The sequence below is a fragment of the Mobula birostris genome, chromosome 18 (assembly GCF_030028105.1).
Source record: "Mobula birostris isolate sMobBir1 chromosome 18, sMobBir1.hap1, whole genome shotgun sequence".
Classification (NCBI taxonomy): Eukaryota; Metazoa; Chordata; class Chondrichthyes; order Myliobatiformes; family Myliobatidae; genus Mobula; species Mobula birostris.
In genome coordinates, this window is record NC_092387.1 from 20,113,866 (window position 1) to 20,129,606 (window position 15,741).

Sequence of the window (15,741 nt, forward strand, 5' to 3'; positions counted from 1 at the left end):
GGCCAACTCATTCTATTACCATTAAACGTTTTCCGTATTGTACCAATCTCACTCGCATTCTCCAGTTAAACCGCCTACTACTGTCCGGTGAAGCGTGTTTACTGTCTTTGCTTGTTTCTTTCCAGCCCACCAGCAGGATTAGCCCGAATCTGTTGATTGACGGCTCCGGCTGAGTTTATCGCCTCTTGCACTCATGGTCAAACTTGCCCAGCCTGGTCTGGTGACTCAGACACCCAGGCTCAACGCACAACACGGGGCACGGCTCAATGCTAACATAATAGCAAATACTATGCAAAGACTAAACAGCAGTTAGCAACACTTCCCCCCCCCCCAAAGTTACTTGTCCAGCAATCTCTATCTAATATTATTTTCGCATTGCGCGTGTTGATTGTTTTGACGAAGTTTTTGAAAACAGAAAACAAACTTTTGGAAAGTGCCATTCGAATTTGCAGACTACACCGTTCCTTAAATAGTCCTGGGGAAGGGAGGGGAGTTGATTGACAGGTGCAATCTCTTGGACAGGGCTTCAAGACAAATCTCCGAGGAGGCAGAGTAGTAAGTACAGAAGTAGTTTCCATTTTATAAGAGTCATTATTTCCGATATTAGACACATTTTGGCCGCGGATCCGTTGTAAAACACCAATTTAGTGCCGGTAAGTTGCGTCTCTTCTGGAGCTGAATGAATTCATTGCAAGCTATTGCATGAAGCTGTTCTGGTCTATTTTTAAACTCGGACATCAGCACTGTTAAAACTTCTATACTGTCGGTATGTTTCATTTCAATTTGTAAGTTTTAAAATCTTTATTGTAATTGCATTGTACGAAATATGAGAAATGTAAGAAAAAAGATTACATTACCAGTGTTAGGCGAATGCACAACAAACATTGTACATTAGAAAACTTTAAAAAAAGTTTTCAAGTGCATTAACATTAAACTGCTGTAAAATTTCCCAATAGCTGCTGAGCTTCACATAAAACCGAGAGGATTTGAGGTTGATTTTATTCGTTGGATTAAAATTCCAAGGAGTCTGGAATCAGGGATCTTTGGCGGCGGAGCTTTTGAGCGGGTCTACGTTATTCTGAGAGCACCATTTGCAAAGGATGAGTTCGAAACGGGTTGTCCGATCTTATTCAGCGAACGGTCGTTACCCTTCGTTCGACAACAACGAGGAAGATGTACCGCCCGTCCGCGGAGAGTCCAGCCGCAATTACTTTCTGAATGTGCGGCCCGAGAACAGGTGAGATGCAAGCAATGGCTTCCATTTGGCTTCAGGAATTTGGGAACAGGTGTAGGGCTATTTAGCCCCCTTGTGCCCCATATATATTTCACATTACCAGGCCATTGCCATTTGTTTTGCTAATTTAATACAGGAATATGTTTAAAGTGCTAAGGGAAAGGGGAGTTGGAGGCCACTTTTTCCACACAGGGTGGTGGTGGGTTATATGGAGGTTGTAGAGCTGGGTACAATTACAACATTTAAAAGGCTTTGGGGCAGTTCCACTGATAGGAAGGATTTAGTGAGGGATATGAGCCAAATACAGGGAAATGGCACTAGCTCAAATAGGCAACTTGGCCAGCACTCATGAGTTGGGCTGAAGTGTCTTTCTTCATGTTGTATAGCTCTAAGACTATAATATTGTAACTTATATATATTCTAGTGTACCAAGCATGCTTCAACCTTGCTGCCTAGTTTAGCACATGAAGGGCCAGATTCTGTTATAGATGCATTAATCAGAGAAGGAAGGAGACAGCTTAATATCCGTCATAGAGAAAATGTTGTAAGTTTTTGTTAATGATGTTGTAGCAAGTACTTAAAAATAGAATATTTGACAAACTTGATATACTTTTATGTATGGAAAATCATATTTAGCACATTTATTAGAGTTCGTTGATAAAGAAACACGTGCTGTGGGAACATTTAGAAACATCAGTATAGAGTCATGCCAATAATTAAAGTTCACGGCTCAGGAGGTGACATTTTGGTGTTGATAGAAGACTGGCTGGCTAACCCAAAATATAGGGAACAAGTGGTCTTTGTCTGGGTGGCAAAGTATGACATGTTGTGCTGAGATTTTTTACAATTCAGTTTACTTCTGTTCGAGATACAGCATGGTAAGAGGCCTGCGAGGCTTTGGAATTCTCTACCTCAAGAGTATAGGTGGGCTCATTGAAAACATTAAAGGGCAAGTTTGACTGACTTTGAAACTACAGGGGAGTCGGGGATGGGGGAGAGTGGAAAAGTGACGCTGAGTCAGGATTTGAACAGCCATGATCTTACTGAATGGCAGAGCAACTGTGAGAGTTTGGTGCCTTACTCTTGTGCACACAGTGCTGCAGATATATTGAGTGAGCAGGCAAAGATCAGGTGGATGGGGTAGAAAATAGGAAAATGTGGAATTGTTCACTTTGGCAGAAGTATAAAAAAATTAAGCATAATATCTCAATGGTGGAAGAGTAGAGATCTGAGATGTAGAAAGATTTGGGCACGCTGGTGCTCAGTTTACAAAAGACTAGGATGCTGGTGCAGCAAGAGATTTGAAGGCTAACAGATTAATATTTTTTGTTAATGGCGCTGAATACAAAGGAACAATATTCTGCTTCAGTGTTAAAAGGATATTGGTGAGGCCATATCTGGAGTACTATGTGTAAGGAAAGAGGTGAAGTATTGGAGTTGGCTAAGGAATGATTTACTAGTGCAACACAACACAGAAATGGTCCCTTTGACACAACTGGTCCATGCTAACCAAGGTTCCTGTCTAAGCTAGTCCCATTTGCCTGTATTTGGCCCAAACCCCTTTAAGCCTTTTCTAGCCATATACTTTTAAAGTATGGCATTGTGGCATGGTGGTAGAGCTTCTGTCGATCTTGACCTTAAGAGCTGCCTGTTTGTGTGGAATATGCAAGATCTCCTTGTTACTATATGGGTTTCCTCAGGGTAGTCTGGTTTCTTACCATATCGCTGTGATGTGCATTTTGATGGGTTAATTGGCCGTTGTAAATTGCTCCCTTGTGTGTGGGTGTGGGGTAGGATCTGGAGGGAGTTGATGGGAATGTGCAGAGAATGAAATGGAATTAGTGTAAGTGAGTGGTTGATGATCAGCATGGACCTGATGAGCTGAAGATTCTGTTTCCAATGCTGCACCGGTCTAGAGAATCGGTTTCCAGCCTTTTTTATGCCATGGACCCCTACTATTAACAAAAGGGTCCATGGTCCCCAGGTTGGGAACACCCTGCTCTGGAGTAATCCCTGGTTGCTTTCTGAGGAAACGTTGGTCAGGTAAGCTTGCATCTGTTGGCATTTCAAAATATGAGAGGTGACTCAATGGAAATGCATAAATGCTTGAAGGGTCTTGAGAAGGTGGTGCAATGTACAGTTGGAGATAACTAATTAAAAGTAAAGGGGTCACCCTTAAGACAGATTGCAAAACTTTTCTTCTCAAGAGATGGTGAACGTGTTTTGGTACTAAGGCCAATGGAACTGAGTTGTAATGTGATAAGATTTTTGATGAGCAAAGTGGTGAAATGTCTCAGTGAGAAGATTGGATGTGGAACTGAAATGAGAACCAGATCAGCCATGGTTCCACTAACCAGTAGAACAAGCTCAGAACGAGCGGCAGAATGACTGCCCCTGCTTCTCATTCTACACGCAGTGGCCACTCTGTGTTTGTGATCCTCTGCTGCTGTGGCCCATCCACTTCAAGGTTGGACACGTTGTGCATTCAGAGATGCTGTTCTGCACACCACTGCTGTAATGTGTGGTTATTTGAGTTACTGCCACCTTCCTGTCTTGAACCGGTCTGGCCATGGACCTTCTCATTAACAAGGTGCTATCACCCACAGAACCACCGCTTCCTTGATGTTTTTTTGTTTTTCACACCATTCTCTGTAACTTCTAGAGACTTGTGCGTGAAAATCCCAGATCAGCATTTTATGAGATACTCAATCTCCCCAGCTAGTACCAACAATTATCAATGGTTGTCTAAATTATCTTAAAAGATCACATTTCTTCCCCATTGATCTGAACAACATCTGAACTTTCATATGAAGAAAGACAGGATCAACTAGGCTTATACTCGCTGGAATTTAGAAGATTGATGGGGGGATCTTATTGAAACGTATAAAATTCTAAAGGGATTGGACAGGCTAGATGCAGGAAGATTGTTCCCGATGTTGTGGAAGTCCAGAATGAGGGGTCACAGTTTAAGGATATAGGGGAAGCCTTTTAGGACCGAGATGAGGAAAAAACTTCTTCACACAGAGAGTGGTGAATCTGTGGAATTCTCTGCCACAGGAAACAGTTGAGGCCAGTTCATTGGCTATATTTAAGAGGGAGTTAGGTATGGCCCTTGTGGCTAACGGGATCGGGGATATAGAGAGAAAGCAGGTACAGGGTTCTGAGTTGGATGATCAGCTATGATCATACTGAATGGTGGTGCAGGCTCGAAGGGCTGAATGGCCTACTCCTCCAGCTACTTTCTGTGTTTCTGTGAACTGCTTGACCATGTCTGCATGCTTTCACGCATTGAGTTGTTGCCACATGATATTTAATTAGCGAGCAGTGTACACATGTGCTTAATAAAATGGCCACTGAGTGTATCTGCTGACTGATTTAGCATCTTTGAAATTGACAAGCCTGTTCCAATTACAAAACTTCCAAAACAAATAATGAGTAAACCTAGATCCGGGTTTGCATAGACTTTGTGGCCTTAAAAAGAAACAGATTTATTGGAGTTGCGAGATGGGATGAAATTTTTCCATTCAGTGAAACATTATCTTGACTCCATCTACGTCACTTTGTTTCCTGTCACAGGAAACATATTCTCAAATATCTTGAGAAAGCAAACATAACAGCTTCCCTCAAAAGATTATAGCTGGGAGCTTAATATCCAAAGATACACACTGTATCGAAAGAACAGACAGGTTTGTGGAAAGGGTGATTTAAAAAAATGAAATCAAAAGCATTAGAAAAAGATGATATAGGGTTGGAAGGTGTAGAATCATTGTGGGTAGAGCAAAGAAGCTTCTGGGGTAACAAGACCTCGATGGGAGTTATTTACAGACACTGAACAGTAGCAAAGATATGGTCTACAAATTACAATGGGAGTTAGGAAATGCATGTCAAAAAGGCAATGTTACGATCGTCAGTATTGTAGATTGGGAAATTCAGGTTGGTGCTGGATCACAAGAGAGGAATTTATAAAATGTCTATGGCTTTTTAGAGCAGCTGGTGATAGAGCACACCAGGGGATCAGCAATTCTAGATTGAGTGTTGTGCAATGAACTGGAATTGATTAGAGAGCTTAAGTAAAAGGAACCCTTCAGAAACCATATGAATAATATGATAGAATTCACCCTGCAATTTGAGAAGGACAAGCTAGTCAGATGTATCAGTATTACAGTGGAGTAAAGTGAATCACAGAAGCATGAGAGAGGAACTGGCCAAAATTGATTGGAAAGAAACACTAGCAATGATGACAAGAGAGCAGCAATGGCTGGAGTTTCTGGGAGCAATTTGGGAGGTGCATGATAGATACATCCCAAGGAAGACGAATATTCTGAAGGCAGGATGATGTAACTGTGGCTGACAAGGGAAGTCAAAGCCAACGTATAAGCCAAGGAGAGCAAAAATAAAGCAAAATTTATTGGAAAGTTCCAGGGTTGAAAAGCTTTTAAAAACCAACAGAAGACAATGAAAAAAGTAATAAAGAAGGAAAAAATGGAATACAAAAGTAAGCTAGCCGAAGATATTAAGGAGGACACCAAAAATATTTCTTCACATATATTAAGTGTAAAAGAAAGGTGAGAGTAGATGTCAGACCACTGGAAAATGATGCTGGAGAGGTCGTGATAGAGGACAAGGAAATGGCAGACGAACTGAATATGTATTTTGCATCAATCTTCACTGTGGAAAACACTAGTTTAAGAGTGTCGGGGTGGAAGTGAGTGAAGCTTCCATTACTCGGGAGAAGGTGCTTTGGAAACAGAAAGGTCTGAAGGTCCAAGCTACACACATCAAAGTTGCTGGTGAACGCAGCAGGCCAGGCAGCATCTCTAGGAAGAGTTGGCCCGAAACGTCGACTGTACCTCTTCCTAGAGATGCTGCCTGGCCTGCTGTGTTCACCAGCAACTTTGATGTGTGTTGCTTGAATTTCCAGCATCTGCAGAATTCCTTGTGTAAGGTCTGAAGGTCGTTTAGTCAGCTGTGTTATCTACCCCAGGGTTCTGAAAGAAGTGGCTGAAGAGATTGTGGAACATTAATAATGGCATTGGACAACAAAGAATTTGCTGCTGTATATTTTTGGGTATATCTTAAGGATTTTGGACTGCTAATCATGAAAATCACCATGAAAAGTCCCCATCACACACCACTTTTTTTTTTGGAATTGCCTATATTTGTTATATCAATTTGTAATACAAGTCAATTGAAATATTGCCCACAATGTAAGTTAAAAGGTTTTCTATCTTGTCCAGGCATATGAAAGAGAACTACCGAAATTTGGCAGTCTTGTTGAAATACATCCAGTACAGCAACTACAACTGGAACATCTGTGGTGATCTGAAAGTGGTGGTGCTGCTACGAGGAATGCAGCTCAGATTCACCGAGGGCTGTTGTTACATTTGTGAATGGGACAGGATCTCATTACATTAAAAATGGTTGGCCACTCCGTAAACAATTGGTTCCAGGGTGGAAAAGTGTGGCAGATAAGCTATTTGTGGACCCAACAAAGATATTTTTCTCTCCTCTTCATGTAAAACTGGGGCTTTTGAAGGGTTTTGTGAATGTGATGAAGAAGAAAGATGAAGGATTTACATATTTGTGACAGATGTGTCCCAGAATTAACTGCTGCCAAGATTCAGGAAGACATTTTTGTTGGTCCACAAATCAAGGAGGTCATCAATGAGAGGCAGTTCGAAAAATTTCTAGTGGGACTGGAGAAAATCACATGGAAGGCATTCAAGGATGTTATTTAAACTTTTCTTGGCAACAACAGAGCATCAAACTATGTGCAGCTGGTTGACAACATGCTTCAAGCATACAAAACCATGAAGTGCAACATGTCACTAAAGATACATTTTCTGCATTCCCATTTAGACTTCTTCCCTGCAAATCTTGTCACTGTCAGTAATAAGCATGCTGAGAGATTTCACCAGAACATTGCCATCATGGAGAAACGATACCAGGGTAACTGGAATCCATCAATGCGGGCTGATTATTGTTGGATACTTAAGCGAGAAGCCTCAGCCACTGAGTAAAAAACATTTTTAGTTCAATTGAACTATTGCAAAGTGTCTACACTGTTATGTAATTAAATGCACTTTATTGAATAAAAGTTACTTTCTTGTTTTTCCAAATTTCTATGTGATGCAATTAGTTTGGACTTATATTTGTACTCAGCTTCAGGTGGTCTATTATAATCACAAATGAATTCTGAGGAAGCAACACTTTTAAAAATATTTGCTGTCCAGTGTATTTTTCAAGAATCAATGGATTCTGGAGGAATGGAAAATTGCAAATGTCACTCCACTCTTCAGGAAGGGAGAGAGGCAGAAGAAAGGAATTTATAGATGAGTTACGCTGACCTCAGTGGTTGGGAAAATATGGGAGTCAGTTGCTAAGGATGTGGTTTCAGGGTACTTGGAGGCACATGATAAAATAGGCCAAAGTCAGAATGGTTTTCTTAAGGGAAAATCTTGTCTGACAAAATCTGTTGGAACTCCTTGAAAAAATAACAAACAGGACAGACAAGAGAGAATCGGTGGATGTTGTGTACTTGGATCTTTAGAAGGCCTCGGACAAGGTGCCACAAATGAGGCTGCTTAATGAGTTAAGAGCCTGTGTCGTTATAGGAAAGATCGAGCATGGAGTTCAAGCAGTGGTTGACTGGCAGGAAGCAAAGAGTGGGAATAAAGAGAGCCTTTTTTGGTTAGCTGCTGGTAAGTAGTGGTATTCCACAGGGGTCTGTGTTGGGACTGCTTCTTTCAGTGTTATATGTCAGTGATTTAAATGATGAAATTGTTCGCTTTGTGGCGAAGTTTGTGGATGATACGAAGATAGCAGAGGGGCAGGTGGTGTTGAGGAATCAGAAAGGATACAGAAGGACTTAGATTAGGTGAATGGGTAAAGAAGTGGCAGATGGAATGCAGTGTCAAGAGGTGTATGTTAATGTACTTTGTAGAAGAAATAGAAGCATAGACTATTTTCTAAGTAGTGAGAAAGTTAAAAAATCTGAGGTGCAAAAGGACTTGGGAGTCGTTGTGCAGGATTTGCAGGTTGAGTCTGTGGTGAGGAAGACAAATGTGATGTTAGCATTCATTTCAAGAGGACTGAAATATAAAAGCAAGTATGTAATGTTGAGGCTTTATAAGGTATGCATGAGGCCTCACTTGGAGTACTGTGAGCAGTTTTGGGCTCCTTGTCTAAGAAACAATGTGCTGACATTGGAAGGGTTCAAAGGAGGTTCCCAAAAATGATTCCAGGTTTGAACGGCATATCATAGGAGGAGTGTTTGATGGCTCTGGGCCTGTACTTGCTGGAATTCAGAAGAATGAGGGCGGTCTCATTGAAACCTATTGAATGTTGAAAGGCCTCAATAGAGTGGATGTGGAGAAGGTATTTCCTATGGTGGGGGGAGTCTTAAGACCAGAGAACACAGCCTCAGAGTAGAGAGATATCCATTTAGAATGGAGATGAGGAGGAATTTCTTTAGTCGGAGAGAGGTAATCAGTGGAATTCGTTGCCACAGGCGGCTATGGAGGCCATGCCATTGGGTATATTTAAGACAGAGGTTAATAGATTCTTGATTAGTCTCAGGGCATGACAGGATACAGTGAGAAGGCAGGGGATTGGGGCTGAGAGGGAATTGGATCAGCCATGATGAAATGGCAGAGAGAACTCGATGGGCCAAATGGCCTAATTCTGCTCCTATATCTTATGGTCGTAGTATTCGATGCTGACTCAGTCTGAGGGCACACACTTTTATTGGACATTCCCATGCGATGGGTCTGAAGGATTGCGTTTCCTGAGCAGCAATGATTGGAGTGAATCCACCGAACTTGTCACGTGTTCATTGGGGTGAAGGTTGCAGAGAGGGAGTCAGCAGTTGATTAAAAGGTGATCTTCCGAGCTTAACAATAGAGTCCTGGAGATATGCAGCACAGAAACAGGTCTCTCACCCTGTTGGGTCCACACTAATCTTAGATTAGTCCCTTTAATCATCATTTTTATAGGAATTCATTTGAAGTTTTGTAGTCTGTTAATTACAACTCTTTGTACACCCGCCCCACATCCCAACTGCCATCTCCACCACCAATAGCAGATGGTCTAATTGGCTAATTGATCAGATACCTGTTTGCGTAGTGGGGACATCAGATGTTAAAATTTACCCCTAGGGTTCAGAGAGGCAACAGGGAGATGACAGGGCAGGATGCAGCCAGCAGCACTTTATAAGAATCTCTTGAAAGTACATTTCAGATTATAACAGCTCAAGAGCTGCAGGCTGATAGCACCAAAGACCCAGGTCTGACCCGATCTCGGGTACCGTCTGTCTGGAGTTTGCATATTCTGCTAATAGGATTTCCCCTTGTGCTGCAGTTTCCTCCCATATCCCAAAAACGTGCAGGTTAGTAATCTAATTTGACAACTAATTGCCCCTAGTGCACGTGCATGGTAGAATCTGGGTGGAGCTGATGAGGGTGTGGGAAGAACTAAAAAGGGAATTAACGTAGGACTATTGTAAATGAGTGGTTGATGTTGGCAAACTTTGTGGGCTGAAAGGTTTGTTTGTGCTCTTTCTTTGTATTTCTCTGCCTATTCATCTTGGCATCCAAAATCTGTATTCTCCACTTACTAACCCCTGCCCATGGACAAATGGATGCATTTTTTAATCTCCAGAATCTCTTAATAATTTTGGCTTCATCTCTTAAACTTCCTCATAAGGAGAAAAATCACAGTCTCTCTAAACTCTTCATTATGGTAAGTGCCTTCTCCACATTATTCTTGGCCTTGACATACTGCAGTTGACTGGTGTCTGACAGTCAACCAAGATTTTGTGGCTGATATCTGACTGATCTTGTTGACCTGCTGAAGCCCAAAGGGTGTAAGAGGGTGTAAATAATGTGTGTTACAATCTGACTAGTGGTCTAGAGTGTGCAGGGAGAAACTACGGTCCCTATCCAATTTGTCTACTTTAGCTCAAGGCAAAATATGAGAGTTTTGCTGAAATATTCTGTATGAAATCTACAAACGTTTGTAGATGTAACATCATAAAATATAAACTCTGTGTATTTCCTTACAATTTCACATCATCCGATTCTTACCAATCTTAGCAAAACTCTCTCGTTCTCTCATCTTACCAATTTTATCTCTGCTTATCTCTGCACAGGGAGTGATAGAGATAGAATCCCATTACTCTTTATGTGAATCTTAACCACAAATACTGATAATGAAAAAAATTATGTTTCCTCTCTGATATTTACTATGCTGATAAGTACAGTACTTTCATAGTTTCTGTATTCAAGTAAAACAGTGAAAAGTTTATCGTGGTCAAACATTGTAGACCAGTCCAAGTATAATAGATGAAAGGTGATTCTGTATGGTTATCTGCAACATTACAAGCATGTTGTAATATATAAACATGGCTGTTAAATGCAGAACTGAGTTGAATGAGCAATAAGAAGAATTTGGAACCTTTAAAGGAAATATTGCCCTAGTAGCCTCATTGGATTCTCAATACAGAATGTCCTTTGGTGTCTATTGTTGTAGCTGCTGTTTTAACTCTACTTATACTGATACTTGATCCTTCTCTTTGATCCACACCCTTTTATATGCTCCTACTTACCTTTACAGTTATAACAAATTCACCAAAAGACACCTATTACAAAACAATTCAAAGTTTTCAAAGGCACATTTAATGTCAGAGAAATGTATACAATATACAAAGTTCTTTTCCTTTGCAAACATCCAGGAAAACGGAATGCCCCAAAGAATGAATGACAGTTAAATGTGAGAACCCCAAAGCCCACCCCAGCTCCCCCCTCCCACGCATAAGCAGCGGCAAAGCATTGATTCCCCCCTCCCTCACCAGCAAAAGAAGCATCGGTGCCCTCCACCGAGCACTCAAGCGTGCATTAAAGTAACACAAAGACACAGACTTGCAGTACCCCAAAGACTACTCAGTAGTTTGACATAACACAGACTGTCTCTCCCTCTCCCTAATAATGGAAAAAAAGGTGTCCCCATTTTATAGTTTAATAACATTATGTGTGAAAATATTTCCTCCAATTTACCTTTCTAAACTAATTGTATTTTTCTTTTGCCTTTTGATACCTGATAGTAATTAAAAACCTGGTACTATTTATATTTCCTGAAAGTTTACTACAAGTATGATTGCAATTTTATGTGGTGTTTCACAAATTGCTTTTTAGTAACTCTTTCTAAAAATCTGTCTCTGTTTTATTCATTTATTTATATCAGAGTATTCCATTTATTTCTTCCGGAGTATTAACTAATATATTCAGCTTTTACAAGTTCTCACTGACTAAATTTTTAAACTGTCATTGGTTGCTTACAGCCAGGCAGAAAGCAAGAAATCCCAATAACCCAATTTAAAAACAGACCAAACCCCAGTGTGCGGGTAAAGATCATTAAGTTGAAGCTTTAGTTTTCTATTTCGCCTTTGGCACGTCTTGTGCAATGGTGTAACGTCTTTGTAAGATCTCCTGGCTATGAATTATCTGGTGTGAAATAGGAAATTGATTTTCCCATGATTCCATTACAGTGCTGAAACAAGTCACTCGGCCCAATAGTATCAAATTTTTTATTAAAGAGTCTGCATGAGATCCAACCATCTTACCTTCTCAAACCTCATCAGCATAATGTCCTATTCCCTCCCCACCATAGTTGAGCAGTCCTGCAAGTGGATCCATGCTGTTAGATTCACGTGGCCATGTAATTGAATGATTCATATTCATTGATGTACAAACAATATGTGGTGTATTACTCTGTTCTGATGTGCAGCTGTGTGTATCGTGTGTATTCCTTAAACAAGTAAAGCAGATTCAGGATCAGTTTACTATCACTGACAGATACTTAGAATTTATACTTTATACTTTATTGTTGCCAAACAATTGATACTAGAACGTACAATCATCACAGCGATATTTGTTTCTGTGCTTCCTGCTCCCTGGATTACAAATATTAAATAGTAAAAATTGGTAAATATTAAAAAATTAAATTATAAATCATAAATAGAAAATAGAAAATTGGAAAGTAAGGTAGTGCAAAAAAACCGAGAGGCAGGTCCGGATATTTGGAGGGTACGGCCCAGATCCGGGTCGGGATCCGTTCAGCAGTCTTATCACAGTTGGAAAGAAGCTGTTCCCAAGTCTGGCCGTACGAGTCTTCAAGCTCCTGAGCCTTCTCCCGGAGGGAGAGGGACAAAAAGTGTGTTGGCTGGATGGGTTGTGTCCTTGATTATCCTGGCAAATGCGGTGAAGCTTGTTGTTTTGTGACAACAGTATAACACATTTATTCATTATGTGCTGTGTCATATGACGTGGGCGATCATAGTCTATGACCATGATTGTTCTTGGCAAATTTTTCTACAGAAGTGATTTGCCATTGTCTTCTTCTGGGAAGTGTCTTATAAGACAGGTGACCTCAGCCATTATCAATATTGTCTGCCTGGCTGCAGTAGTTGCATAACCAGGACTTGTGATGTGCACCAGCTGCTCATACGACCATCCACCACCTGCTCCCGTGGTTTCACGTGACACTGATCGGGGTGGGGCTAAGCAGGTGTTATTACACCTTGCCCAAGGGTGACCTGCAGGCGAGCAGAAAGAAGGAGCACCTTACAGTTCCTTTGGTAGAGATGTATCTCCACCCTGCCACCAAGTGATATAATCACAGTAAAAATAATCAAATAATAATCAAATATGAAAGAGGAATGGTGAGGCCGTGTTCATAGACCATTCAGAAATCTGATGGCCTAAAACGCTGAGTGTGGATCTTCAGGCTGCTGTACCTCCTTCGCAATGGGAGTAATGAGAAGGAGGCATATTCCGAATGTTGAGGGTCTGGAATGATGGATGCTGCCTTCTGTAGGCATTACCTTTTGAAGATGTCCTCGATGGTGGGGAGACGTGTGTCCATGCTGGAGCTGGCTGAATCTACAAACTCCTGCAGCCTCTTTTGATCCTGAGCATTGGAGCTTCCATCCCAGGCAGTACTGCAACCTATCAAATGCCACTGTATTTCTGTATACATTTGCTAGAATCTTTGGTGACTAAATTTTCACCGACTCCTAATGAAGTATAGCCACTGGTGTGCCTTCTTCAGGATTGCATCAATATGTTGGGCCCAGTTAGATCCTCTGAGATGTTGACACCCAGCAACTGGAAGCTGCTCACCCTATCCACTGCCGATCACTCAGTGAGAGTTGATGCATGCTCTTCTGACTTTCCCTTCCTGCAGTCCACTGTCACATCCTTGGCCTTGGTCACAGTGAGTGCAAGGCTGTGACATCACTTGACCACTGGATCTGCCTCCCTCGGTTCACCTTCTCGTCGCTACCTAAGATTTTCTATCATCAACAGCAGCAGATTTATTGATGTCATTTGGGTCGTGCCTAGCCACCCAGTCATAAGTGTAGAGAGAGCAGAGCAGTTGGCTAAGCACGCATCCTTGAGGCGTGTTGATTGTCAGTGAGATGTTAAACACAAGAGATTCCGCAGATGTTGGAAATCCCCAGTAACACATACAAAATGCTGGAAGAACTTAGCAGATCAAGCAGCCTCTAAGGAAAGGAATAAGCAGTTGATGTTTCGGGCTGAGACCCTTTATCACCTTTCCATCGAGGAGGATGTGCACTGACAGTGATCTCCCAATCAGGAAAAATAATTGTAAATAGCTCAAGGAAGTCTACCAGTTGGCAGGTGATTGGAAATTATTATCTGTGGGTAAGGGATACCCTTTGGCACTGAAGGTGAAAATTCAAGTGTGACCTTGTTTTGTATTTACTATATAAATAATCTCTGTCTGTGTTCCCAATGAAACAGGTGGTACTCTGCATTACAGATTCTGCAGCGTTTGATTAATTAATCTGCTATTAGAGATAGCATCCAGGAAGTAGATGAACTGATTAGAATGATAGGGCTTAGCAAGGGCAAGCAGAATGTTTCCATCTGCAATATATTCTGGAATGAAAGGAAGCACCTGAAAGATGCAGACACAACTATTGGACAAATTTTACCCACGCTCCATCCACCAGTAAAAGCGGGATCTCCCAGTGGTTACCCATTGTAATTCCACTTCCTATTCCAACATGTCAGTCCATGGCTTCCTCTGCTGTCGCCATGAGGCCACACTCAGGTTGGAAGAGCAACACCTTGTATTCTGAATGGGTAGCCTCCAACCTGATGGCATGAACATTGACTTCTCAAACTTCTGGAAATGCACCCCTTCCCCTTCACCATTCCCCAATCCCATTTCTCTCTCTCACTTTATCTCCTCACCTGCCCATCACTTCCCTCTGGTGCTCCTCCCCCCTTTTCTTTCTTCCATAGTCTTCCGTCCTCTTCTATCAGATTCCCCCTTCTCCAGGCCTGTATCTCTTTTACCAATCAACTTCCCAGCTCTTCACACCTCCCCACCCCCAGTTTCACCTATCGCCTTGTGTTTCTTCTTCCCCTCCCCCCCACTTTCTTACTCTGATTTCTCATCTTTTTTTCTCCAGTCCTGATGAAGGGTCTCGGTCTGAAACATCGACTGTTTACTCTTCTGTAGATGCTGCCTGGCCTGCTGAGTTGCTCCAGCATCTTGTGTGTGCTGCTGGGATTTCCAACATCTGCAGATTTTCTCTTGCTTGTGATGTGACTGCAATTCAAGTGGGTTAAACTGAAAATAAGGTTAAATGGATTGGAACTGAGATTTAGCGGGATGAAACAAATCTAGAGTAACTGGTTGGATAAAACATCAGGTCACTCAGTAGGGGGAAGTCGTTGTGCTGTCTGACGGTTAAAAACCTGATATATCAGATACTGTGTGATGTAATTTTGAAGGGGTACTATTTGGCAAATGTAGTTCTTTGAGATGTAGTGTATAACTACTCATAAGGTGACCACGCTATATGAGGTGGCTCTGAAATGTGCCAATTAGGAAAGACCCATGTTGACGAGTGGACTCAGCTCAATATCAGTGGCAGTGCTGTGGCTGCTTGTCCTATCAACAGATCGGTCAGTATGTCTCCAGCAATGGTTTACTACTAATTGAGAAGCCCCCAATCCCTACCAAATGCTACAGATATGAAGACTGAACTAACCTCAGTTGAGTTTAAGACTGAATTGAGTACCTAGACAGTATTTCCACGTCAGGAATGTTCTCCTAGATCCAATAATGGCTGGTCTAAGGAGCTGAAAGCAAGAAGGGATCATGATTCCTCATGGAAAATACAGATAATGTATTCAAGAACGAATTGAAGGTCGACTTGTAACAGCATTTTTCAGGAAGAAGCCATATCAACAACACTTAATCAAGAGAGGGTTGTTTTACTAGAAGCATACTTAGTATCAATTATTAAAGCAACACACTTTGTAACACACATCAAAGTTGCTGGTGAATGCAGTGGGCCAGGCAGCATCTCTAGGAAGAGGTGCAGTCGACGTTTCAGGCCGAGACCCTTCGTCAGGACTAACTGAAGGAAGAGTGAGTAAGGGATTTGAAAGTTGGAGGGGGAGGGGGAG

General features: G+C 41.7%; 1 protein-coding gene across 3 annotated transcripts in view; it reads left to right on the plus strand.

The window, feature by feature from the left end:
• The first annotated feature begins 318 nt into the window (after positions 1-318).
• alpk3a (alpha-kinase 3a) overlaps positions 319-15,741 on the plus strand; it is a 79,813-nt gene continuing 64,390 nt past the window's right edge. Inside the window, exons 1-2 of one of the 3 annotated variants that reach the window (XM_072282341.1) lie at positions 319-653; positions 957-1,237. In XM_072282341.1, the coding sequence (XP_072138442.1) occupies positions 1,101-1,237 (137 nt within the window). In that variant the 5' untranslated portion in view covers positions 319-653; positions 957-1,100. Of the gene's footprint in view, positions 654-674; positions 767-956; positions 1,238-15,741 lie in introns of those variants that run through there. The other 2 variants (XM_072282343.1, XM_072282342.1) reach the window with 2 other exon arrangements.